Source organism: Ascaphus truei, chromosome 4, assembly GCF_040206685.1.
Source record: "Ascaphus truei isolate aAscTru1 chromosome 4, aAscTru1.hap1, whole genome shotgun sequence".
Lineage (NCBI taxonomy): Eukaryota > Metazoa > Chordata > Amphibia > Anura > Ascaphidae > Ascaphus > Ascaphus truei.
In genome coordinates this window covers 72,061,332-72,087,695 of record NC_134486.1, presented here as the reverse complement: position 1 = coordinate 72,087,695, position 26,364 = coordinate 72,061,332, and the positions used below count along the sequence as shown (strand labels likewise).

Below are 26,364 nucleotides of genomic sequence, written 5' to 3'. Positions count from 1 at the left end.
TATATATATATATATATATATATATATATATATATATTATTTTTTTTTGACAGAGAGCCATTCCCAAAAGGAGCACACAGGTATACCGAAACAAATAAAAAATGAGTGTTTAAAAGGAGGGGGACTCTTACACAATTTCCAGGAGTGACACGGAAATGCTGGACTCATGGACAAAGCAAGACCTTAAGACTGAGTTAGGGTCCACATATATCAATTGACATGGTGTGAGCACAAAATCCTAAATCTAGACTACATACAGTACAGGAGATGAACTTAAGGACAGATTGTCCACCAAAATAGTAAGGTCAATATAAGGACAGCAATGACATGTCATATAGATAAATGTCAAACAGAATTAATCAGCCCTATATAGATACATAGTCACCATATAAGGAGAATGGTCTTGCATGCAGATATAATGTAATGAGAACTACAAACATTCACAACAGAGTAAATGTGTACTAGGACACAAAGTAGCAAGATTGCTAACAGGTCAGAGAGAGTATGACGCACAGCCAAAAGGAGTGGGTCCACAAGATCATAAAAATAATAAGTCCTTTATTCGTCCATATGCAGAAACAGACGTAAAAACCTCCTAGATGTTTCGTGCCCAAGCACTTTTTCAAGGAGATAACTTCTGATCTGTGACAACATGATGACTTCACTATTGCTCCTGATGAAGCTGACGTTAGTTCAGTGAAACGCGTTGAGCCTCCACATCTTACGCAGTGAGCTCCGTTCGAGAAGAGGGGACCGCCCTGCCGCGTACCTTCTCTCTCTCCCGTGCAAACCAAAAGCTGTCAGGCCATCGACGGATGTGACGTCAGACACCATCGACGCCATCCAGTTGTGGGAGTATCGAAGGGAGACGGCTTGGATACCACCTCCCTGGCGTGAGATTCATTGCTCTACTTTTATGTGCCTATAGCTAATGGCACTTACATTGAAAGCGCCCGTGGCGCCCAAGACGGCCGAAAACGGCCCGCATCTGCCCGCGATTTTAAAAATCGCTGGGAAAACGGCCGCAGAAGGTTAAAGGCGGCCGCCACTGTACATGCTGATTCTTCACTTACTTTTTGTAATTAGGCATTCTATACGAGCCAAGTTTTGTTCTACCATTCAATTGTGATTTTACTGCACCATCATTTATTCTTTTTCTGTTTTTTGGGGTGTTCCTGAAATTTCGCTCCCTTCATACCCTGGATATAAACTGTTGCTATAGGGAATTTGTACATTTCCCTCTGAAGGTCGAGAATTTTTCTATTTCACCTTACACTTAATTTCATTTAATTATTCACATCACCTTTAAAAAAAATTTTTTGTGTTTAGCGCCGTTCTAAATCACTTGGGTTACTTAGACTTCACTATGGTCTCATCACTGGCAGCAAGATGATTGTGCTTCAATCAAGGCACCCGTCAGGTGTCCTTTGGTCATGAAGTGAAAAGTTTTATGGTCCCTTGGCTATGCAGTGATTAGCTTTAAAGCTTCCGTAACTGAAGATCTTATTGTGACTTCTGCCATATTCTGATTGCATGTGGTTTGGCCGTGTGGGAGTCATATGGCAAATAATGTTAAGGGCTGCTATGGCAACCTAAGTGAGGATGCGGCATTACGCGATTGTCTGACACCCGTGTTTTTCTGATGAACACACTCATTGCCAGCTGTCTGCTCGCGTTACTGAGTAGATTACAGAATTTCTTAATGAAGTGTGTGGTCACTATGGTAACCAGCGTGAAGACGCAGACTGATGTACCTGCCGAGGACTCTTGTTATGTTGATGAATACGCCCCCTGCAACCGGATTGGCTGGGCCACCGAGGAATACTGAGATCAGCTCTGTGACATCACTTCAACTCCAATCACTTTAAAATGATGGTTTGGGCGAGAAATTAAGTTTTTTTTTTTTTTAGCTGCTATTTAGAGTCTGCTGTTTCACTACCAATTCTACTCCCCGAAGAAGACTAGCGCGTCGGAGCTGGGAGCTTAGTTGGGGGACCCCTCTTCCTACTACAGGGACGTATATGAGCTTATCTTCCATTCTATTGTGGTGAAGTATTTTGGCCTTTATACTCTGCATCATATATGGACAATGTTCTAATTGCGACAGGCTGTTTTGCTATTCATAAATTTTGCATGTTTCTGCAGTTATGCATCCTGGACTTTATATCATCTACAACACGGGAGTGCAAACTTTTTAAGCGGTGCCCCCCTGCCATGCCTCCCCCGGTCTCGCGCCCCCTCGCCTATCTCTCACATGCGTCAAATGACTCCACGTTGCCATGGAGACGCGTCTGAAACAAGGTAAATTTCCTTGTTGCAGAGGCCTCGCGCAATCCCCTGGCATTAAATGAAATGCCTAGGGGAAGAGCGCGTGGCCTCTGCAACGGCCCGAGCCCCCCCAGACAAAACTGCCGCCCCCCAGTTTGCGCACCGCTGATCTACAACATATGGACTTTGTTGTGATTATAACAGGTCACTTTGTATCTTACTGCATTTTTTTTACTGTGGCTACATTATTCAAACAGTGTCTCAATATAGATCTCTGGGAGACATTTTCAACCTGTTAGCAATCTTGCTACTTTGTGTCCTAGTACACATTTACTCTGTTGTGAATGTTTGTAGTTCTCATTACATTAGATATGCATGCAAGACCATTCTCCTTATATGGTGACTTTATGTCTATATACTGTAGGGCTGAATAACTGTCTTTGACATTTATCTATATGACATGTCATTGTTGTCTCTTATATTGACCTTACTATTTTGGTGGACAATCTGTCCTTATGTTTATCTTCTGTATATAGTCTACATTTAGGATTTTGTGTTCACACCATGTCAATTGACAGATGTGGACCCTAGTTCAGTCTTGATGTCTTGCTTTGTTTGAGTCCAGCATTTCCATGTCCCTCCTAGGAATTGTGCAGGAGTTCCCTTCCTTTTAAACACTTTCTCCCGTTTTTATTGTTCTACTAATACATTTTTCATTTAATTTGTTATACCCGTGTGCTCCATATGGGAATTATTGTTGTTGTCTCTATATTACCCTCATCCCTGGAGCACCGCTAGTAAGCATATTTCACGCTTATATCTAGCTTTTGGGTATCATTCATTTAGGTTTGGATTAGTTTGTGTGTTATATATATATATATATATATATATATATATATATATATATATATATATATATATATATATATATATATATATATATATATATATATATATATATATATATATATATATATATATATATATATATATATGTTTAGGGTGGTAACCAGCTTAGCTACCCATCCAGTTAGAGAGGGCTGGAGTAAAGTTTTAGATATTCTCCAAAGAGTAGGCCTTTATTTTGTTTATTTTGAATGTTTTGCCTTGTTAAAGGAACAGGCGCATTAAAGCCAGGATTTCATTTCACCCTAATCGTTCTCCATTAAATATACCTCTGCACACATCTCTTACAGGACTCCTATGAGTTTATGCCTGCTGTATTACACAGCTTTTCAGCACAGCCTGAGTTAAGAAGTACATAGCCAGTAAACCTACTGTTCTCACAGACAGCTGCTTTGAGCTTTTGTGTCTCATCAGTGTGAGGTTGGTTGCTGGCTATGCATTGTGAAGCTGGTACATGGATATTCTGTAACTATATGTTAAAAAGACTTATGATGGGTAAAAACTAGTAATTCATTGTTTGCACCAAACTAATGCACATAGGTGTAGATTTATGCAGATGAATACCGGCACTTTATGAATCTGCCCCATTGTATTAGGTGTGACTTTTTATGTTAATTATACAAATACAGTACAATGATCAGCATCACAATATATATCTTGCTGCTTTAGTTCAATCCTGGTTCATCGAAATGTGGAAAAAGAGGATGTCCTTTATTGATGGGCACCATTCCCCAAGTCTTGGTAGAAAGCAGGGGAATTAACACGAATATTCGTGCATATTATCTTGTGTAAAACAGAATGCTGCAAGTTAAGCTTCACAAGAGTACTAAAAACCTTCCCAAGGAATTGACCACCTAAACCAAAGTAGTGGACCATGGGCAGAGGTAGCATTAGAATCAAGAGAAATCGTAGGGGAATTTGTGAGACTTCTCTCTCCTTCTCCCTTCTGCTTCTCTGTTTTTCTATGAATGTATTGAATTCAGGCTGTTTCAAACCCACAGTAGAAATGGACTTGTTCGATTTATTCTAATCAAATATAAAGAAAACAAAAACTAAAGGGTGCATCTATGTCTTTATTAATATGAGACCCTGTGATATAGATTTAACATTATCCAGTAATATTTAACAATATGTGGAACTTCTTTTAAATGTACAAGACATACAGTACTTTAGTGCAGGGGTGCGCAAACTGGAGGGTACAAGATTTTTCAGGGGGGGTGCAGCGGTTAAAGAGGCCCGGCGCTTTTCTCCAAGGCATTCAAATTAAAAGCAGGGGGATCACGTGAGGCCTCTGCAACTATCCTTACCTTGTCTTCGGTGACACATCGCCATGGCAACGCGGCAGCAAATGACGCCACGGGTCGTCACATTGCTATGGCAACGTGATGTCACGTGACCCCGCGGCGTCATTTGACCCCCGAGACAAGGTAAGGGTGGGAGAGCGTGAGCAGAGAGGGAAGCAGGTAGGGGGACACACTGGGGAAAGATTGCGCACCCCTGCTTTAGTGGATCCATGTGTCTCACACTGACTCCCCAAGCCAATTCCACCCTCTCAGATATTAGTTTTTACAGCAAATATATTTAAGTTTCAGGATAGGCCACTGACCAAACCAAGTACTGTATGTCACTTTTACCATTCCCCGTCTCCAGAGATTGTCAAGAGATATATGTACGGTATCAACACAACAATGCCTGCTGGCTTATGGTTTACAAAGTTATTTTGGTTAAACTTTAATGTATAATTTATAAAACACCCGTCACCTTAACATGTTTTTGAAAAAAAATTGTTTCCACTTTATATGGTTATTGTCAGCACGAAAAAGTTAGTTGTCATATAACTGCTAGTGATGGGCAAAACTGTCAAAATCCCATCCGCACACAGAAATCAGAAGGCAGATTGGGCACTGACAATGTTTGCCCATCTCTAGTAACAGCCCCATTCTCATAAAGCAGACATTCATCTTTTGCAAATAGAACACGAATGAAAACTGACGCGCACTCCTCGATCGCATCAGGTACTCGGCCGTGTCAGGATCGTACCCAGAGGCATTTCAGCCTAAGTTGCTGGTTTTACTTCTCCCTTCCCACTGCCCCCACCTTTCCCTTTACCGCAGAGTTATGCTTGTAGGAAAAGTGATTTTTTTATTTTTTATTAACTTGGTCGGTCTCTGACTCCCACCTGAGGCCTGTTGATTACGGGAACCGCCCCCTGCGGAGGTGACCTGCCTCTAATTTACCGAGCGGCTCAATATACCATCCTATTTAAAGGTCTCGGCATGAACTACTTGGCTGCCTGCAAATCGTGCACCATTACTAAACACTTTCCTTTTCACTTGGTGCCCAACGATCAGCAACATTTTGCAGACCCCTGCATATTGCCATTGGGGCAAGACTCGAGCAGACCCACTAGGTTAGTGGCAAATTTATCCAGGAGACCACGATCAAGTGGTACCACTAGGACACATTGCCTAGCGTCTGCTCATTGCGAGTAGACTACTTTACTGTGGTCAGTTCAATTAGCTGACCACTATTTGCTGGCACTAGCACGACGATGTGTCTTCAGTGTAACCTTTTCTCCGGCACCGTGGGCATTATGTATGGGGTAGACCTTTAGGACTACCCTACCACACATTCATGTCCATTTGTGACTAGCCATATACTGACCTTTTGTGTGACCCAACCATTAGATGTGCTTTAGCAGTCATATTTAGACTGCTTTGCGATCTGATTACATATGGAGTGTGTATATACTGGTATTACAATAGTACTACACATAACTTTTATTGTGGGCTGTCACCAATTTATTTTATGTTTGTTACTATTAAATATATTTTTATATTAGTCCACTTAACTATTTAGTACCAACCGGAGACAATCTCCCTCCCATATCCTCATTCCTAAAATAGTAACTCAGCCTAGCTACAGCACATATAAAAAATATTCTACGATTTTGTGGTTATTGAGTGCACCTAATTTGGGGCCTTCCTACCTTTCTCCCCACCATAGGAGACACCTTTCTGACAGGGGGTTTTCTTTGCTGGAAATATAACGTGATCAGTTTTCAAAAGATTGACATAAAGCAAATCTCATTTTACTATGTTTAGAAGAATGTCCTTTTACATTTCAAATGCAGGCTTTTAGACTTACCTAGCAATGTATAAGCGTGAGAAATTGGAAACAACATGATGTACTTTGTAATCTTACAATCCCATTCATTTTGTTTTGCATGACTGATATCCTCAGCTACTGTACCCAGGAAGACTGTTTATTAAAGCAATATGGCACGACAAAGTGTTTATTGTTTAACATGTGGGATACTGTAGAGAACCTCTGGGAAAGCTATGAAAGAGTTCATTGTAGTTATTAGCCCGTTGCTCTCAACAAATTCTACCCAGAATGCTTTGCATGGATTCTTCCACATGAAAAGATATTTACATTACAGTGTTACATTATAATTAGATTACACTTTATTTTCCTGCGTGAGGAAATAGCTCTGTCCCTTTTGCATGCAAAAGGCAGGTTTCACATTCTCCCTGGTTTTAGTTTGTGCCACCTTACCGAGACATACACCACTCATTCTTATGCCTTCTCTCCCTCCCCATCTCTCATCTTACTTTGGGAAGGACATTGACCCTAATGTAAAATTACAAGTTCTTAATGGTACGGTAATTACATATTTAAGGTTTGCATCTATTTCCCATGCCAAGTTATTTTGTTAGTTTTGAGGGGGTCTAAGGTGTTTGTAACCCCCCTCGTCTTTGTTGTTTTGAAGGCTTCTGTACTTACTAGCTGACCCCCAGGTAAACTTCACATGCTACCAATTCGTTTGTACAGGTGTGTCCTGCATTTATATGCTGTTATCCACACTTCATAGTTTCTCTTGTTGCATTGTTGTTTACAGCAAAGGCTTTTTCAGCAACGGTCCAAAGACATACTTTCCCCTAGACAAGCCTTCATCATGGTTCTCATATTCTTACCTTTGTATAGGTCTCCTTTCCCACGCTCTAATGCTGCCTTTCCCTAATCTCAAAAGCATGCAACAAACTAGCCTGAGTTCTATAGTGTGAGTGCCAATCTGGCGCTATCGCACGGAATGCCCCAATGACTTCAATGAGAAGCACTGAATTTGGCGCTATTGAAATTATAAAATAAGGGCCACTGGATCTACAATTTAGTTTCCATGCTCTTCTATTTGCAAAAAAAAAAAATGCAATCTAGATATTGCAACGACACAACATTCTGGGAAACATACATGAGACGCTGGAGGAGGAGCCTGCTGTATTATCTACTGTAATCTAGGATACAACTTTGAGAGATACAATTCTAGGACAGTTACATGTTCCATTGGTGCAGTGAGGAGGGGAAAATCATTAGCAACGGTGCCTTAAAAAAAAAAATGATAATTTGACGGGTTACCTTTTAAAAAAAATAAAATAATAATAACCACTGTAATTTGCTTCCTCATTCCCTATTTAATTACCCTTAAAGTAGCCGTCTTACTTCTTATTTATATCCTATGTAAAATGAATCACTTTTTGTCTGGCACACAAGTCCAAACAGCTTTACCATAGAGGGATTTAAGCAATATTTATACTGTAAAAAAAAAAACCAGAAAGGCTTTCTAAACCAAATCCCCTTTTCTTTAAACAGAAAATAGAACTGTAAGTTTGTAAATAAAAAAAAGTTGTGCCACTGAGTGAGAAAATAAAATGGCACTGTGTTCCCTGTAGTTATTTCACATGGACGTGAACATGAAAGACAATGGCCAACAAGGAACAGGCTTGGAAGGAAGATTAATCTTTTTCAGCCCTTAAATACTTATAGCCCCTTTACCCCCACCCCAAGTGAGATTTGGTCTGCTACTAGTGTCTTTGATATAAAATGGTGCATACCTATGAGGTAACAGGAGGGCTGAGCACTTCCGCGTTGGTGTGGGGATCATCAGGACAGGGTACCTTTGTTCGTGGTCGCAGCACTTCCAGTTAGTGTGGATCCTCTGGAATAGTAAGATGGTCCAGACTGACATTTCTTTAGCCCAAGACAGTGAATCACACGTGCTTATGGTTCCATGGTATTTATTGCATTGGTTAAGATCTTATAGCAGATACATCCCTTTCCTTGCTTCCCTTTAGCGGTTCACTTCAAGGCTTGAGGCCCATCCAAGTTTCCTCCTGCATGGTGCTCCTCCTGTGTCTCCTTGTGGGACTAGGGAAGTTGTTGCTCACTCCACAGGGGGAGGAAAGAGACACACTCACTTTTGGGAGAGAGAGCTAGTTTATATACCCTGGTGTTGGGCTTGTAACCCTGCCCCATAACAGGCACGTCTAAAACACACAGGTGTCACATCTGCATATGACCCAGCCAGTACATCCCCCAGGCTGACACTCTGGCTGTTGCTAGGCCCATCCTTGAACACACTTACTGCATCCAAGGCTGCAATAACTAGGCCCACATAGGAATTAACTCTTCCAGTGCCTGACCCTAGCAAGACTTACATTGTTAGGGACCAGAGGAAAAAGTAGCAACCAGAGGCTAGACTACTGTACTGTACTGTACGTGTGTGTGTGTGTGTGTGTGTGTGTGTGTGTGTGTGTGTGTGTGTGTGTGTGTGTGTGTGTGTGTGTGTGTGTGTGTGTGTGTGTGTGTGTGTGTGTGTGTGTGTGTGTGTGTGTGTGTGTGTGTGTGTGTGTGTGTGTGTGTGTGTGATTATTTTCTGGATAAGCAAATGAAAAATGTGACTGAAATTGTCCATGTTCTAAGGGGACATATTGTAAGGTAACAAAACAAGCCAAGGGGGTTATTCACTAAGCTGCGAGAGTGCCAATTGGGGCCCTGATCTACACTGCCACAGTTTAATGAATAAACCCTTACACATTCAGAAAGCACAGAAGCCTCAAGACAACATTTTGTTTTTTTGATTAATCAGAAAATGTTTAAAAAAAAAGTGTACAGGGAAATGGATTTCTATTTTTTGGGATATGAAAACGTTAAAACAATTTGCGTGTTCAAAAGGATTACACCATTTGAAAGTGAAACTTCTTTGCTGGCAACCTACAGTGTTTTGATAGGAAAAATCCCTAGTGTCAGTGACGTCGGGGAGGGAGAGGAAAGACACTGACTGACACAGACACGCACAGACACGCACGGAATTCGCAGTTACTAGAAATATAGAAGTGCAAATAGCTAAAATATGTGTTATATAACTCCTTTGCATTTTGGCACTGAAATTGTGTTTTGATTGTTAATTAAAAACATCATCATCACAAATACCATTTCTGTGACAAAATAGTGACAAAACAAAGAAGTTTCACTTAAAATGTGCATGCTCAGCCCACACACTTTTTTTTTTTGACCTGCACCATATTTATATATATGTGAGGCAGCATAACAATTTTAATTTAGAGCTTGAGACAAAATAATAGAATGACTGGCCCAAAAGATTTGGACCACGGTCTGCCTTTCCATAACCATTAGGCCAAGCATCCTACCCAGTATAAGCACATCAAATATTCCTGCTCATTTTTTTCCTAGTGGCTAGAGAGTAAACTGCATCGACAAAAGAGGTTGGAAAACATGAGCAAAAATAGACTAAGATTTTTTCCTTTAGGTTTGCTACTAAATACCGAGGCTTTGGTTTCGCGGATGTGAGAGCATCTACAATAGCATCTACAACTTCATGTCCCTTGCTGCTTCCCTTACTAAGTTCCTTGTTCACAAAGTCGGTGAGGTCCATCACACTTTCTTTGCTGTATGTTTCCTGTGCTTCTGCAGGGAGTGAATTCCATATGTCTTCCCCTGAATGCAGAGGTTGAATATTTGTGGCCTGTGCATAGTTTCCTGGTTCAATAATACACACCTAAAATAATAAAGACATGTTGAAAAACAAACAATCTTTCAAATGGCTTATGTGACATTTTACAGAATATAACATTTACCTCCCACCCAGTGCAAAACTGTGGCAAAAACGACACCAGATGTATCAACATAAGAAAATCCACTTGAAAACAATAGAATTTAATATTTCATAGATTTGATGTTAGCCAATTCCAATCTGGCTTTCGCCCCAAACACTCCACCGTAACTACCCTGCTAAAAGTTTGCAATGAAATCCAGTGTGGAATGGAACAACTCACTGGTGCAATATTCCTAGATTTTGCAAAGGCTTTTGATACTGTTGATCATTCTATCCTGCTTAAACTCCAAGCTCTGGATTAGGGAAGCATGCTTTAAACTGGTTTCAGGTACACAGCCATAGCCTCTCCGGCCTTGAACACATACTTCAGTCTGGCGATGAGACTCGAAAACTGGATTTCCCAAAACAAACTGTTTTTAAACACGGACAATACTGTAACAATGGTATTTGGGACCAAGACTACATTTTTAAAGCTACCAGTGACTGAGCTTCAGATCAGAACCAACGCTAACACCACCCTAACTGCTGTTACCAGTTTTAATACTTGGCCATATGGTTTGACTCCCACTTAACATTTGGAATGGACATTGATACCCTGACATACAAAACCTATGTCAAACTAGGTGCACTTTACAGGAACAAATCCTCCCTAAGCCTGCTGGTCAGAAAGAGTACACTACCGACACGCTTTATTGCGCATCGGCCAGATCCGCAAGCCGGGAGATTTCCCGGCTTGCTAGTGGCCGCGCGTCTTCGGGAGCCTGCGCCCCCTGCACGCGCATCCAGGGCTCCCCGAGGGAGCCCTGGTGTCCCGCGATGTGGGGGACGGCGGCAGGGGGTTCCGGGGGACCCGGCGGACCCGGCAGCGGTAGGGAGAGCGCCCCGATCGGAGGGCGCTCTTCCGCTGCTTCGGCGCGCGCCCGTCACCCTCGGGCGCGCGCCAGGCTACTGCTGCGGCCAAGAACGGGCAAATGCTCGAATAAACTTGGCCGCAGCAGTATCTCACAGCAGATGCTAATGCCAATTATCGACTATGGAGACAGTGTAGTATATGGCTCACTGTAGCAAACTTGACACCCTCTACAATTCAATATGCCGTTTTGTTCTCCAATGCAACTACAACACAGATCACTGAGAAATGCTCAAAGAACTAGGATTGGTCATTACTTGAGGCTAGGCGCAAAGTTTACCTTTCCGGTCTTGCCTTCAAATACTTTCTGGGCAAGCTACCCAGCTATCTGAGCCCCTACCACATGCAGCACTTATCATCTGAGATCTGACTCCAAAAGACTGTTCATGGTCCCAAGGCTCAATCATGTATCTGGCCGCTCCTCCTCCTCTTACCGTGCACCCCAAAACTGAAACAACCTACCGGAGACTCTCACATCCACCACCAGTTAAAGTTATTTAAAAACTAAAGCTGTCTCACATTTTAATCTGGTCTGTAACTGTTACATACGCCTATAATATATAAATATATATATTATGTCTAACTGTGCATGCAATGTCTTTTATGTAATGTATACCCTGTTCACTTATGTAACTGTATTTGTAATCATGTATTATTTGTCTCAACTCTATGCCCAGGACATACTTGAAAACGAGAGTTAACTCTCAATGTATTTCTTCCTGGTAAAATATTTTAGAAATAAATACAATTTGCCCAGTGATGCTTCAGTTTAGGTATATACCGCCTGGGTGTTTCAGTGGGGGTGCTCCGTTCTGTACTGTGTTCCCTACACTGTAGACACTTGAAAGACATCCAGGCTCTGCAAATTGATGCAATGGAATAATCGTTTACCTTTACATTGTGCTGTTTGTGAACAGAGCGATTGGACCAAGTTCTCATACTCAAAAGAACAGCTGTTTTACCACTCGGCTACTTCTCCTAACACCAGATTATTTTAATCCATTAAAGCAGCAGTTCCAGCTGCCCTTACAAAAAAAAAAACAACAAAAACATTTTTTTCCCCTATGCAATATGTGCATCAATACAATCTGCACACGGACAAGTGATTAACTAAGTTGCCGATCGAACCGTTCTCCTGTGATTGAATGGCACAGATTCGGCTCGGGGTTCACTAAATCACTGTCAGTGCTGCAGAAAAGTACCCTAGATGCAAAGTTCTGTGGGGAAGATCATGTGACCAGGCAGGCACTAGATACAATTGGTGCACTGCTAGAGAGAGGGCATAAGGGCAGAGCTTGTCTCAGAGGAAGGGGATGTGACTTTGTAAATTGTTGCTATAGAAACAAAAATGCTTGTTACGCTAGAATTCATTAAAAATGTCTTTAAAAATTGTTTGTCAAAAAATAATGTTACAAGTATTTTCTCATAGTATAGAACGGATTTTTTTTTTTTTTAAACACACATAGGATATAGCTTGAACTGGAGCTTTAAAATCATGTGCTACGTTATCCGACACATTAGTTTTTTGAGGGAAAGCAATCAAACCCTTACATTGAAAATAAAAGGCAGCTAAATATCTATTCGGCATATACAGTAGGGCCCCGCTTTACGGCGATTTCCGTTTTACAGCAGCGGCCTGGAACGGAACCCGCCGTATGAGTGGGGCCCTACTGTATGACGACAGCTGTCCTGGTTTAAATACTTGGCATATGATGTGATGAGGGAGAAAGCACAAGCTCAAAAAGAGGCAAAGCTGCCCTCTATAGCAGGGGAGCGCAAACATTTGGAGCTGCGCCCCCCTGACTGCCCCCTCACCTTGTTTGTTGGTGTCAAATGACGCTACAGGGTCACGTGACCCAATTGCCATGGAGACGGACGTGTGACGTCACTAATCGGTGTAATTTGACACGTCACAGCAACTTCTGAATTCCAGTAAGTAGAGGTTGCAGAGGCATCACGCAATCCCCCGGCATTTACTTTGAATGCCTCGGGGAAGAGCACGGGGTGTCTGCAACCGCCCGCGCCCCCCAAAAAACAATAACGCGCCCCCCCCCACTTTGCGCACCGCTGCTATATAGTATACCAGGTAACAAGAAAAATTATCTTACCGACACTCCAAACATCCGCATCTCTAGCCGGAGAGAATCGCAGAACCGCTCTACACCAGCCTTGGTCATAGAATAGATGCCATTTCTAAAAGATATATAGGCTGAAATGCTTGACAAGAACACCATACGTCCTACAAAAGAAAAGTAAAATCAACAAACATTTGTTTATACTGAATAACAAACGATTTAATATGTTTATATTTAATAGATATTTCACATTTCATTTCCATGCTATTTTTTCCCCAATGAAAAACCCCGAAGAATGTGGCTTATGCCCACCTCCGCATTATTGCTCTGCAGCCCCTTGCGTGAGAGAGGGGCAGCCCCTTGTGTGAGAGAGGGGTAACAAGGTATTGCAGTCAATTAAGTTATTAACATTGCTCTAATTATCACTAAGACAACTTCATGAGCAATGTGTTGCCCAAGCAACCTAGGCTGTTTGTTCTGAAGCCGGGCCAGGTGGTTTAATGACCTGTGCTGAAGCAGGGATACCCTGAAAATCTGACCTGTTGGTGGCCTTTGGGGACTGGAGTTGGCCACTCCGGCTCTAGACGACAGAACTGGGGGAAGCTCTGGTCTAAATGGCACCAACTGAAAATGCACTAAATGAAAAATAGTGTTTCACAAATATATTTTAATTAAGATTTTAGACATTTATTTAACGTGTCTGCATTAAAGAAAGATAACAGAGTTATTTAAATGTTTTCAGGGTAAAGTTTCTCTTAGAGCACTTTCTATAAAAAAACAATATTCAGTTCTAAGATAAATATGAATAACCGGTTATTTACTTCTATTGTATTGTATGTTTATTTATATAGCACCAAAGGTGTACTCAGCGCTTCACAAAGAATACAGCACAGGGAATTTTACAAATACAATAAGTGCAGCAAAATCAGACAATGGGAAAGGAAATCCCTGCCCCGATTAAAAAGCACCAGCAAGCCATGATGGTACAGTATTTCCTTTTATTATCGGATATCTCACTCACGTAGGGAGATGTATTAATGCAAAAAAAAAAACGGGTCTTTTGTTTGTTTTTTTGCTGCAATGCTCTATCGATGGTGTTAAATACAAGAAGCTTATTAGCCAAATTTCTTCGGGGACACATTGTTAACCTGTGAGGTTTGTGACACCTCAGCCCTTGTTTGACACAAAGAAAAGGTAAAAAAAAAAGTGAAAAAAAGATGTTACTACATATATTTAATATGTGCCAAGAAACCACCTCATACTGACGCTCAAGCTGCAACTGGGGACATATAGGGAGAATCTGCGAGAAATTGATAACTTGATACATTGGCGCAAAATGTCTGCTTGCCGCCGTTTTGCTCCATATTTGCAAGACTGCCAATGGCAGAAAGTAAATGTAATCTACTATGTGCTGTAAATTAGAGAGGGGAGAATCTGCCCAAACCCGCTTCCCAGATCGTCTCGCATTTATCCCTCGAAATCTGTTTTATCCGCAAACGGATAGGGTCGGTTTTAATCCGCGCAGATCCATCAGAAACCGCCATTGGATATGAATTCTTAAAAATCTGCCAACGGATTGCTGAATTGCAGTGTTTGATCAAAACTATTTCCTTGCTTTCTCCAGCCGTTGGTTGTAGGGGCTGGATGGAAATTCTAGGGCAGGGGAGCACAATCTTTTTTTTTTTTCCCTGCGCCCCCCTGCTGGCTGCCCCCCTCTCCTCGCACCTCGACCCCCTTGCTTACCTTGGCTATGACATCACGTTACCATGGCAACGCAACATCACATGACCCTGCAGCGTCACCAGGAGCCGTCTGAACCATGTAAAGGAGGAGTTTACAGAGGCCTTGCAGCTCCCCCGGTATTAATGTAAATGCCTTCGGGAACCGCGTCGGGCCTCTGTAAACCCTGCGACCCCCACCTTTCGCGGGGGCAGCATGAGGAGGATGCGGCGGCCTTGAGTATATATATTTTCCCCCCAATAGCAGGATGCCGGGGGGCGGGGCTTTAGAGTAGAAGCAGGGGATTGGTTGTAGGTCAGGTTATACCGGGGGCGGGGCTTAGTATCGGGGACGGATGTAGTGAGTTGTGTGTGTGGAAAAAAAGCCTCACTACTTCTGGCTCCCTACAGTGGCACTACAGGTAAGCCCCATGTCGCCTGTGTGTGTGTATGACTGCCCCTCCCCTAGTCTGTGTGTGCGTGACTGCTCCCCCTCCCAGTGTGTGTGTGACTGCCCCCCCTCCCAGTGTGTGTGTGTGTGTGTGACTGCCCCACCTCCCAGTGTGTGTCTGTGACTGCCCCCCCTCCCAGTGTGTGTGTGTGTCTGCCCCCCCTCCCAGTGTGTGTGTGACTGCCCCCCCTCCCACCCACCCAAGTGTCAGGCAGTCTACCCAAGTGTCAGGCAGTCTATCACCCACCCACGTGTCAGGCAGTCTACAAACCCACCCACCCAAGTGTCAGGCAGTCTACAAACCCACCCACCAACCCACCAAAGTGTCAGGCAGTCTCCACCCACCCAAGTGTCAGGCAGTCTAACAAAGTGTCAGGCAGTCTCCCACCCACCAACCCACCCAAGTGTCAGGCAGTCTCCCACCCACCCAAGTGTCAGGCAGTCTCCCACCCACCCAAGTGTCAGGCAGTCTACCACCCACCCAAGTGTCAGACAATCTACCCACGTGTCTATCCCCCACGCACCCGTCAGGCAATCTGTCACCCACGCACCCAAGTGTCAGGCAGTCTGTCTCTCTGTGTCTGTCTCTCTGTGTCTGTCTCCCTGTGTCTGTCTCCCTGTGTCTGTCTCCCTGTGTCTGTCTCCCTGTGTCTGTCTCCCTGTGTCTGTCTCCCTGTGTCTGTCTCCCTGTGTCTGTCTCTCTCTGTGTCTGTCTCTCTCGGTGTCTGTCTCTCGGTGTCTGTCTCTCTGTGTCTGTCTCTCTGTGTCTCACTCAGTCTGTCACCCACTCTCTCTGTCTTATCTTAACTGCCATAAACCTAAACCAAAATAACCTATACTGCTTTCTTCCAGATCTGACTCAAGTTTCACACGGGAGACATCGGAAGACAGGTAGGGAACACCTCCCCTCCTGTATAGTACCTTGAGGGACTGTGGATCAGGTAAGATCCCAGGCGGGATTGCTGCTTTAGAAATTGTGAAGAGGGGGCATCCAGACACTGGTTAAGGGGTTCAGAAGTCATTCACATCTGGCTTTTTTTTTTGTTCGATTTAGTGAGGTCATAAAACACACACACACACACACGTATCAAGGACTAATGGTAGTAAAGTATAAGTGTAATACAATAAATAAACTGTTAATGTAAAAAAATAATTAAAAAAAAATAATAATAAAATTGTGTGTCCCGGTTTTTCATTTTCAAAATCTGGTCACCCTAGATATAGATATCAGCTAGATGAGTAGCTGACAAGAAGTCAGTGTGTCATCTAAATAAAGTACATTTAATGGTGTACTCCTAGGCTATATTTAACATTTGACTAATGTTTACAAATTATAATTTGGTATTAATCACTTATCTATATGTGCTAAGTGAAATGTGATTAATACTGTACCAATATTAAAATGACAGGTGATGCTACCGTCTCATGGATTGTCAAATGGGAAAGATTAAATTTCTGAATAGAGGGGCTGAATGATGGTGTCTACCCCAGGACCTTTAATATGGTGTGGTAGTAAAATTAGGCAGCCTAATAGAGCTGCGCTTGTGCATCCCCCAGCTTTCTTTAGGTGACCCACTGACTTCTTGTCAGCTACTCACCTACAGTACCTGATAATTACTATGTTATGTTTAAAAACTTAACCAGGCTTGTGAAACTTATGTTGAACATAGTTACACTATCTGATTATTATTTTTTTTGGCTTCCTCTAAAAAGACAGTCAACTAGTAACGGTACTGACAAGGTGAAATGATGACAATAAACACAGAAGCATCCATAAAGTAGTGAATTATTCAAGGAAGAACTTGCCTTGAGATTTTCTGATAAGTGGAGCAAATGCCAATGTTGTCCTGATGTTTCCAAGCAGATTGATATCAACAATTTTCTGATATTGGTCAATAGAATGCCAGTCTGACATGCCCCACATGGAAATGCCAGCGTTATTTACTATCCCCCACAAACCTGAAATTAAAGAAAACACACACTTATTTTTGCAAAAAAATTAAATGCTACAGAGATTAATTCTGTGAATGCATCTTCGGTGGATGTGGGTAAAGGGTCATGTTCACCAAGTAATCCATTACATTCAATAAACAGAAGCGCGTTGACAAGGCAACCACAGAGCCCGGATTCCTAATAAGTCTATATGATATTTGTCTTATGGAAAAATTAAATGAGCTCCAATGCCAGCCTGCAGGAGTTGATTTAATAGTGTAATAACCCCACAGTCACTGACGTGATCTTAAAGGCATTCACAGTGCTTCCCTTCATAGCCATCACAACAACCAAAGGTTAACACCCCCTCCTCTCTCCGGGGGCCTAAACTCTCAGTTGTTAGTGTTTTTAATCTAAAAATGCACTGGACTATTTGTTATCCAAATCGCCTTGTCTTATGGTATTTTTCTGATGATCAATACCAGTGAATTTGAGGCAGTTAACATTCCCATTGTGGCAATTATTAACATGGTGTTCCACAGTGTCTAATTTATTTTTCACAGAAGTACTATGCTAGCATAGTTGCCTAATTATTTTACCAACATAGTTGAGGCCACAGACACATTTAACAAGGTAGATCACACTAGATATTTAGCAATGTGTGAAATGTTTGATGGTGAATTTCTTTGCATCAAAGTTGGCAAATGATTATTTAGGTTCCATAAAGGCACAAGCATTGATATGATGCCACAGTACACATGGTAGCCAACTCCTTGACGTTTTCTGTTAGAAACGACTGTGCACTAGTACAGTACGTTCCTTAAATTGGGAGTCCTCCAGCTGGTAACTAATGGTTAAGGTCCAACTTTTTTCCAATTCTCATTGGCCCAAAGTAGATCGTATGGTTTCTTGAATATGCGTTTTATTTCAGGCCACCATGTGTCATAAGTTACAAATCTTGATAATGTTGGAATACTGATTGGCATTCTAACAAATATTATTAGACAGCACACAAAGTCTGTATAAAGAAAAATAATAACAGGTGCAAACGGGAACAGGGAGGACCCTGTTTCCTCCCAAATAATCAATAAACCACAAATCTTCCCAGCACTCCAATGGAAGAAACAAAAAGTAAATGGATCAGCCAAAAACGCATTTAATGGTACACGAATGATGCACAAAATGGTCAAACACAGAGCCAAAAAAACAATATATGCTAGGACATGGACAAAGACAGGGAAGGGGAGAAGGGAGAGGGGAGGGAAACACGGGGGGTATAAAAGTCCTGGGCAAGGGGGGCAACGTCACGTTTCGGGGTATAGGAACCCCTTCTACAGGCCCATTCCCAGGTGGACCGTAGTCACCTGGTACTTCCCTAAACCCTGCAACAATGTCCCCGAAACACACAGTGAGGCTATCACTGAATATCCAAACAGAATAAGAATAAGCTGTGAGGCACAAGACTCAGACCAACCAACCCTGAGAGAGCTATTTATATGACAGGGGAACTGGCTGGTAAAGGACTTAATCTAGATGGTATAAACCAACACTGTAAGAGCTAGTTGTGTGACAGGGGAGTTAGCTGGCAACGCAGGGTACTAGAAGGTTAATAACCCCCGGTGGTGAACTTTAAGTCCAGTGAGTACAGGAAATGTCCTAAGGCAAAATGGGTCGTGGCAGCAAACTCCTCCTGGTGCAGGCAGCCTTGCACCCGTTTTGCCTTAGGACATTTCCTGTACTCACTGGACTTAAAGTTCACCACCGTGGGTTATTAACCTTCTAGTACCCTGCTTTGCCAGCTAACTCCCCTGTCACACAACTAGCTCTTACAGTGTTGGTTTATACCATCTAGATTAAGACCTTTACCAGCCAGTTCCCCTGTCATATACATAGCTCTCTCAGGGTTGGTTGGTCTGAGTCTTGTGCCTCACAGCCTATTCTTATTCTGTTTGGATATTCAGTGATAGTCTCACTGTGTGTCTCGGGGATATTGTTGCAGGGTTTAGGGAAGTACCAGGTGACTACGGTCCACCTGGGAACGGGCCTGTAGAAGGGGTTCCTATACCCCGAAACGTGACGTTGCCCCCCTTGCCCTGGACTTTTATACCCCCCGTGTTTCCTTTTTTTTTCCCCCTCCCCTCTCCTTTCTCCCTTCTCCCCTTCCCTGTCTTTGTCCCCGTCCGAGCATATAGTGTTTTTTTTGGTCTGTGTTTGACCATTTTGTGCATCATTCGTGTACCATTAAATGCGTTTTTGGCTGATCCATTTACTTTTTGTTTCTTCCGTTGGAGTGCTGGGAACATTTGTGGTTTACTGATTGGCATTCTGTTGAGCCAAAAAAGTTCTTGGTTTTTAATGCTCGTTTTTACACATTTTTTCCAAGTTATTTGAGCGTATCCCCGGTCAAGAAATCTCTTTCATCATTGGCTTGCCTCCTAAATGATTCAACAGTTGAACAATTTCAGATATTGGCCTACAGGGATTCCTCTTGGCATAATAATATTATTCTTGAATATTGGCTCCGATTTAGTAATAAACTTTTAGTAGCCATGTTTCTACCCAAACACAGTGGTGTTCACCACCTTCATTATTCTTACTAATCTCGAGATACAATAAAGTAATACGGTCCTTGCTTATTTCAAATGTCAGCTTCAAATTCAAGGTATTACAATTTTAAATATTTACAAACTCCTTAAATTGTTGTATCGAACCATTCAAAATCAATAGGATAATGGTCAATAAATCAACTCCACAGATCAATCTATTCAGGGACATGTGATAAATTACTGTTGAACACCAGCTGATTCTTCCACCAGTCCAAGTACAGATTGGCATATGTTGGGGCTCATGCTGTGTCCATTGCGGTTACCTGCGGGTGGTAAAATGTCCCATATTCATAAAATACATGTGTTTCAATACAAATTGTAACAACTGTTAAACTAATTATGTTTTTCAAATTATACATGAAGAGTTTGTAAATCAGTATTGAAGTGTTTTAATGCCATTTGTGTAGATGTTCCTCATATACAGACTCAAACTTGCTAGTTAGGCGCCTTTATCAATATCCAGTCTTTTAATGTCTCTTTTGTATCCCTCACATGGGATGGTAACCTGATTATTAAGAACCTCAAGACATTGTATAGAACAGGGGTGGCCAACTCCAGTCCTCAAGGGCCACCAACTGGTCAGGTTTTCAGGATATCCCTGCTTCAGCACTAGTGGCTTAGTCTCAGATTTCCTATTGGGCCCGGGCGGCAAAATTTGGGGGCGGCCAAAAATTTCCGCCCCCATACGCTTTTGCCGTGCTCTCAGCCTATCGGACGTCACTAATGCAGCGTCGCCTGGCATCTCATTGCCATGGCAATGTGACGTCAATTGACGCAATAACATTGATTTCTATGGCAACACGCCGCCGTGCGATGTCACTTTGGTGACATCCGCGGTTTTATTTGACACTGGCATTCCAAAGGAGCAGGAAGGCAGCAGAAAGGAGGCGGCCAACACAGGCAAGTGCATAGGGGCGGCGGATTTTGAAATCCGCCGCTGGAGCCATCTGCGCTGAAGCAGGGATATACAACAAAAGACAAAAATGCCACAACCAATGTGACAAAATACATAGTTAAATACTTCAATTTTAGTATTCTCATGAGTAAGGGTCATTTAGTTAAACCCTTTTGCCAAAGTGTTACAAGCCTGCAGCCACGTCACGGCATGACCAGTACTGTATATGCAGGTCCTAACACTACCTGTGATAATTCTCATTTACTTCTGCTGTGGAGGGAGAATGGTCTTAATAGACGTGTCCTGCAAAGGTACATGAAAAAACCTGCTACTTTTTTAAGTATATACTTTAGAGCAGGGTTTCCCAAACTTTTTTTTCCGTGACCCGGTTATTTTTTGAACTTCTCCTTCGTGACCCACTAAAAATTTTATCGCCTATACTGGCCTATAGGGCCTGCACAGACACACACACAGCCACTGATACACACACACACAGCCACTGATACACACACACACAGCCACTGACAGACACGCAGCCACTGACACACACACTGATACATACACACAGCCTCTGATACACACACACGCAGCCACTGACACACACACGCAGCCACTGACACAAACACGCAGCCACTGACACACACACACGCAGCCACTGACACACACACACGCAGCCACTGACACACACACACGCAGCCACTGACACACACGCAGCCACACAGATACACACGCAGCCACACAGATACACACACACACACACTCGCTCTCCCCTATACCCACACACACTCGCTCTCCCCTATACCCACACAGACACAAACAGTGAATTACAGGCAACGACGGATGTGAGTGACTGGAGAGGGGGCCAGGGGCACTTGGGTGGGAGGGAGGGAGGGGGCCAGGGGCACTTGGGTGGGAGGGAGGGGGCCAGGGGCACTTGGGTGGGAGGGAGGGGGCCAGGGGCACTTGGGTGGGAGGGTGACCAGGGGCACTTGGGTGGGAGGGGGACCAGGGACACTTGGGTGGGAGAGTGGGAGGGGGACCAGGGGCACTTGGGTGGGAGGGTGGGAGGGGGACCAGGGGCACTTGGGTGGGAGGGGGACCAGGGGCACTTGGGTGGGAGGGGGACCAGGGGCACTTGGGTGGGAGGGTGGGAGGGGGACCAGGGGCACTTGGGTGGGAGGGTGGGAGGGGGACCAGGGGCACTAGGGGGACCAGGGGCACTTGGGTGGGAGGGTGGGAGGGGGACCAGGGGCACTTGGGTGGGAGGGTGGGAGGGGGACCAGGGCACTTGGGTGGGAGGGTGGGAGGGTGGGAGGGGGACCAGGATTATCACCCATAATCACCTATACATGTATATAGAAACAAACTTCAGCTTGCACTCAATGTACTAATAAACACCAACAGGTGGCAGTCACTAATAATAATAATAATAGAACAACATTACCATTCTCACGTCCTGTAAAGGAAGACTGCACTCAGATCAGTGTAGGCAAAAAAGTCTGTATTAGGCATCAGTACAAAATGAACAGGCCGCCCAATCCAACGTAATGGTTCCGGAGTGGAACCTTTCTCAAGGAACCGATACGTTGGATTGGGTGGCCTGTTCATTTTGTATTGATGCCTAATACAGACTTTTTGTATATATACTGTCCCGGCATAGCTTATTCTAACTAAAGACGCGAGCTGGCCGGGACCGCAGCGGGTCTATTCTCCGGTTTAAAACCGGAGTTTCCCGCGCTTTCCCGCGCTTTCAATAGATAGCGCTATGCAGTTACTATTGAAAGTGCCCGAGGCGCAGGAAAAAACGGCCGAGACCCAGCCAGGTTTCGGTTGGAGACTGCCGCGTGGCGCGCACGTTTTTCAAAACTGCGGTGGCGGCCGCATGAGAATAAACTCTGCCGCCACTGTATATATTGTGACATAGTCCAAAGATGTTAGGCAGCTTTCTGCCCCATTTTAGGTCAGAAAGTGCAGGTATAGTTAAAAATGATCCATTCCACAGCTTCACATTAACTCAGGCTGCTGGATGGAAAATCCAGACCACAGATTACAATGGGTCTAGTTCTCCCTCACCTGCTCTTCTAATCACATGCACAGGTATTTAGAGCAGAGAGGTTTGCATTTCAGTCTCTCTCCTTAGAGCCTGGGGGCTGGGGGTGTCGCTGCTCTCCGGAATCCAGTTCGGGGTGGATGGCCCCTTCAAGTATCACAGTACCAGAGGATTTGCCTGGACACTTGGGACCGAGTTCCCACCACGAACAGATAAGACAAACAAATCTTTATTGCTGTATCTAAAAGACTGCTTTATCTAGTGACCCTAAATGAGAGGGCATTCTTTTAAACTGGGGAACCAGGTTAGTTGGCCCAGCAGCAGTTAGAGGCTGATTCTGATGTGTAGTTAGATCCCTGAATGGGATAGGATTTGGTTTATTTGATTTGGTTTGGTTCTGAAAAGTGACACTGTGTGAAATGCTATAACACTGATATGAGTAAACCGCTGAATGAAAATGTCTGAGTGCCTCTAACCTACACATGTTAAAGCTGCAGTACCTTACTTGGATGAAAATAAAGCAGGCAGAAGCCTGAGTTAAGCAACGTAATACTTTGCATGTTCCTGTTTGTTGTATAATTAACCCTAGAAGACTGTGTCGGGAAGAACCCAAACAGACGTCAGCGCTACAAAAGAGGGGCGTTTGTCACAATATATATATATATATATATATATATATATATATATACCACAATTGTTAAGGTTATGGTGGGTAAAAAAAGTGACAAAAACCCTCCACAGTAAAGCATAAAGCAACTGTAAATATTACTGTATGTTCATGCATTGGCTTGAGGATTTGCTTGTGTAATACGAGCCTGAGACAAAAGGTGTCACTGTGTGCTCATTTGCATGTCATTTCCCAGAATCCCTTGCTGCAGTGGAAGCGCTGTGTGCTGGGCGATAATGGGGAAAGATAGGGTTGCAGACCTGTCTAAGACATGCAAATGAACACACACACACATATATATATATCCATACACATACATACATATTCTACTGAGCATGGCCAAATGTATACAACAAAAAATAACAATGCCCAATGCTAGATCAATATTAGTAATCTTTTGTCTTTTGTTGTATTCTAGCCCATTCAGGCTCCCATTTCCCGACCCTATTGGCCTCCCAGGTGGATGTTTGCGTTTTTGGAAGACTGTAAAATAGTCAGGGATTTAATCCCCATAACATGTAATTCTCTTTACCAATTACTGCATTTGTCAGGCCTTCCTGTAAAATATAAAACAAGACATTTAGTCAGGATTCCATAACAATTAGTATCGCCGAATGACCTTACATTCTCTTTCACATATTCCTATTCAGTGTTCAGAATGACTATGTTTTCCCCTTTATCACAAGGCTTTATCATTACTGTAGATCATGTACTCCAGCACTTAAATTACCCATTTAAGCAGTACATCCTGCAAATCTTGAGTAACCAGTTGGACAATCAATTCTACGCGAAGGCTTTTCTATAAGGTAACAAATATTTTAAAATAAAGTATGCCCATGTATTTTCTTTATTCCCTTTGAGAAGGCTTAAATTATTATTTTTTTGTTAAGTTCTGTGACTGATTAATTATTACAGTTCATTTTATGCAGTAATAATAATAATAATATGTTCTTGTATAGCGCTGCTAGTTTTACTTGGCGCTTCAGAGACATTTTGCAGGCACAGGTCCTTGCCCTGTGGAGCTTACAATCTATGTTTTTGGTGCTTTAGGCTTAGGGGGATAAAGTGACTTGCCCAAGGAGCATAAACCGGGAATTGAACCAGGCTCCCCTGCTTCAAACTCAGTGCCAGTCGGTGTCTTTTACAGTACAAACTACAAATTAATACTGAAACAAATAAAAAAAAACATAAATTGTATAAGCAATGCTAAAACAAAAAAGAAAACATATACTATACAGGTAACAATGTTTGACCAAACCGGGTTATTTCAGTAGAAAATTGTTTCTATAATGAAAGTGCAATGTTACAATATCTATTTAAAATATACTAGAGTGGAGGCTTAAAGATGCAGTCATTAAAAAATAATCTTTTGGGAAAACTGAAAATGTAAGCTCTCTTTTTGCAAACAAAAATAAACTTTATTTATACATATAAATGGAAAAAAAATTGGAGGTGCTAATGTAGTTTATCTAACCACTGAAAAACACAATACAATAAACACTTTATCCTAAAACACTTGTAAAAGTTTGATATTATGTGTTGATGATCTCTGCAGCAGAGAAAACAAGTGAATAACCAGATCTAATTAATCACAAACCATTTTAATCTTGCCCTCTAAAGTGAGCCAACAGATCCCATTTTTGGACCCCTACATAACTTTTTGTGATCTTTTCTGTAATGTCACAAATGGGGTCGACTGTATGACTGCAGTTAAATTTTCCACTATGCAGTCTCACACAGCTCCTCCTTAACAATACAAATCAACATGAGCAAGAACATACAGTAGCATTGTATTTACCTTTTTCCGGTAGGTTATCTTGCACATACTGCTTCACCTCTGCCACCTCTTTATCGCTGGTAACATCAAGCCTGACAACCTTGAGTTTGCCAGGTGCAGAATTCTTTATTAGGGATTGAGCTCCTTCCCCTTCGGGGAACAAGCATGTGGCAAAGACTGTAAACCCCATAAACTGCAGCCTGTGTGCTAGCAGGTTCCCAAAGCCAGAATCACAGCCAGTGATGAGCACGGCTCTTCCCTCAGGATCCAGGCATACAGGTCTGCATCTACTTCTACTATATATTAGAAAAGGAAGGAGCAGCAGCACACAGTAAACAATCTGCAAACCCAGGTAGCAGGAAAACAGCCCCAGAAGAAGCAGCAAAGCTGGAGCTCCCCAACCCCACATGTTTCAAATACAAATTAGACTCTGAATAGTCTGCCTGATTTATGTTGTCACCAATATTTAGTACCTTCCCCTTTGCTCTTGTTTACACCCATTCATGTAAATTCTGGGAACTGGAAAGCTACCCAGCTGGTTTACATTTAGTTGAATAGGGGATGAAGTCTTCTGATTCTTTGCAATATACTAGAAATGATCACGAGGTCTTAGTCACTTCATGGTTTCACTTTACTCTTGTCCCAATGCGATTCCAGTCTGTGATTAGTTTAATGGTGCTCAGTGCTGCCAACAGAAATCATGGGGCCCAGGACAAATGAAAGGAGCGCACCTACCGTGAAAAAATATTTTTTAGCACGCAACTTTTACTTAACTGTTTTCTTATTGTGATACAGAAAAAAACATTACAATGCAACCTGTTTATTTTTATATTTTCAACAAAAGACAGGTGACTGCCAGTCTGGGTGGGTGAGTGAGTGAATGACTGGGTGGGTGAGTGAGTGACTGGGTGAGTGACTGGGTGGGTGACTGGGTGAGTGACTGAGTGACTGAGATGGTGACTGAGTGTGAGTGGGTGGGTCAGTGGGTTAGTGAGTGGGTGGGTTAGTGACTGGGTGGGAGAGCGCGTGGGTGGGAGAGTACGTACGTGGGTGGGAGAGTGGGAGTGTGGGTGGGAGAGTGAGTGGATGGGAGAGTGAGTGAGTGGGTGGGACGTTGTTAGGGGAGGGGATCGAGGAAACGAGGGGGGGATCGAGGATGCGAGGGGGGGAGCGGGCCGGGCCAGGCCCACAGGCAG

General features: G+C 43.0%; 1 protein-coding gene across 1 annotated transcript; it reads right to left on the bottom strand.

Annotated features, from left to right (window-relative positions):
* Positions 1–6,438: 6,438 nt before the first annotated feature.
* On the bottom strand, positions 6,439–25,751 carry LOC142492859 (retinol dehydrogenase 7-like). Its single transcript, XM_075596032.1, has 4 exons — positions 25,190–25,751; positions 17,048–17,200; positions 13,106–13,236; positions 6,439–10,030 (listed from the first exon to the last, which is right to left on the bottom strand). Exons 1-4 carry the CDS (start codon positions 25,575–25,577, stop codon positions 9,677–9,679), a joined length of 1,026 nt encoding a protein of 341 aa, XP_075452147.1. The 5' UTR covers positions 25,578–25,751; the 3' UTR covers positions 6,439–9,676.
* Between the last annotated feature and the right edge of the window lie 613 nt (positions 25,752–26,364).

Bases quoted from the DNA above. Each gene is read 5' to 3' on its own strand.
- LOC142492859 (XM_075596032.1), bottom strand. From the start codon at position 25,577: ATGTGGGGTTGGGGAGCTCCAGCTTTGCTGCTTCTTCTGGGGCTGTTT. The intron at 17,201-25,189 runs GTAAATACAATG...CTTTAATTTCAG, and splicing joins AGATAACCTACCGGAAAAAG to GTTTGTGGGGGATAGTAAAT. The intron at 10,031-13,105 runs GTAAGATAATTT...TTATTATTTTAG, and splicing joins TGCGGATGTTTGGAGTGTCG to GTGTGTATTATTGAACCAGG.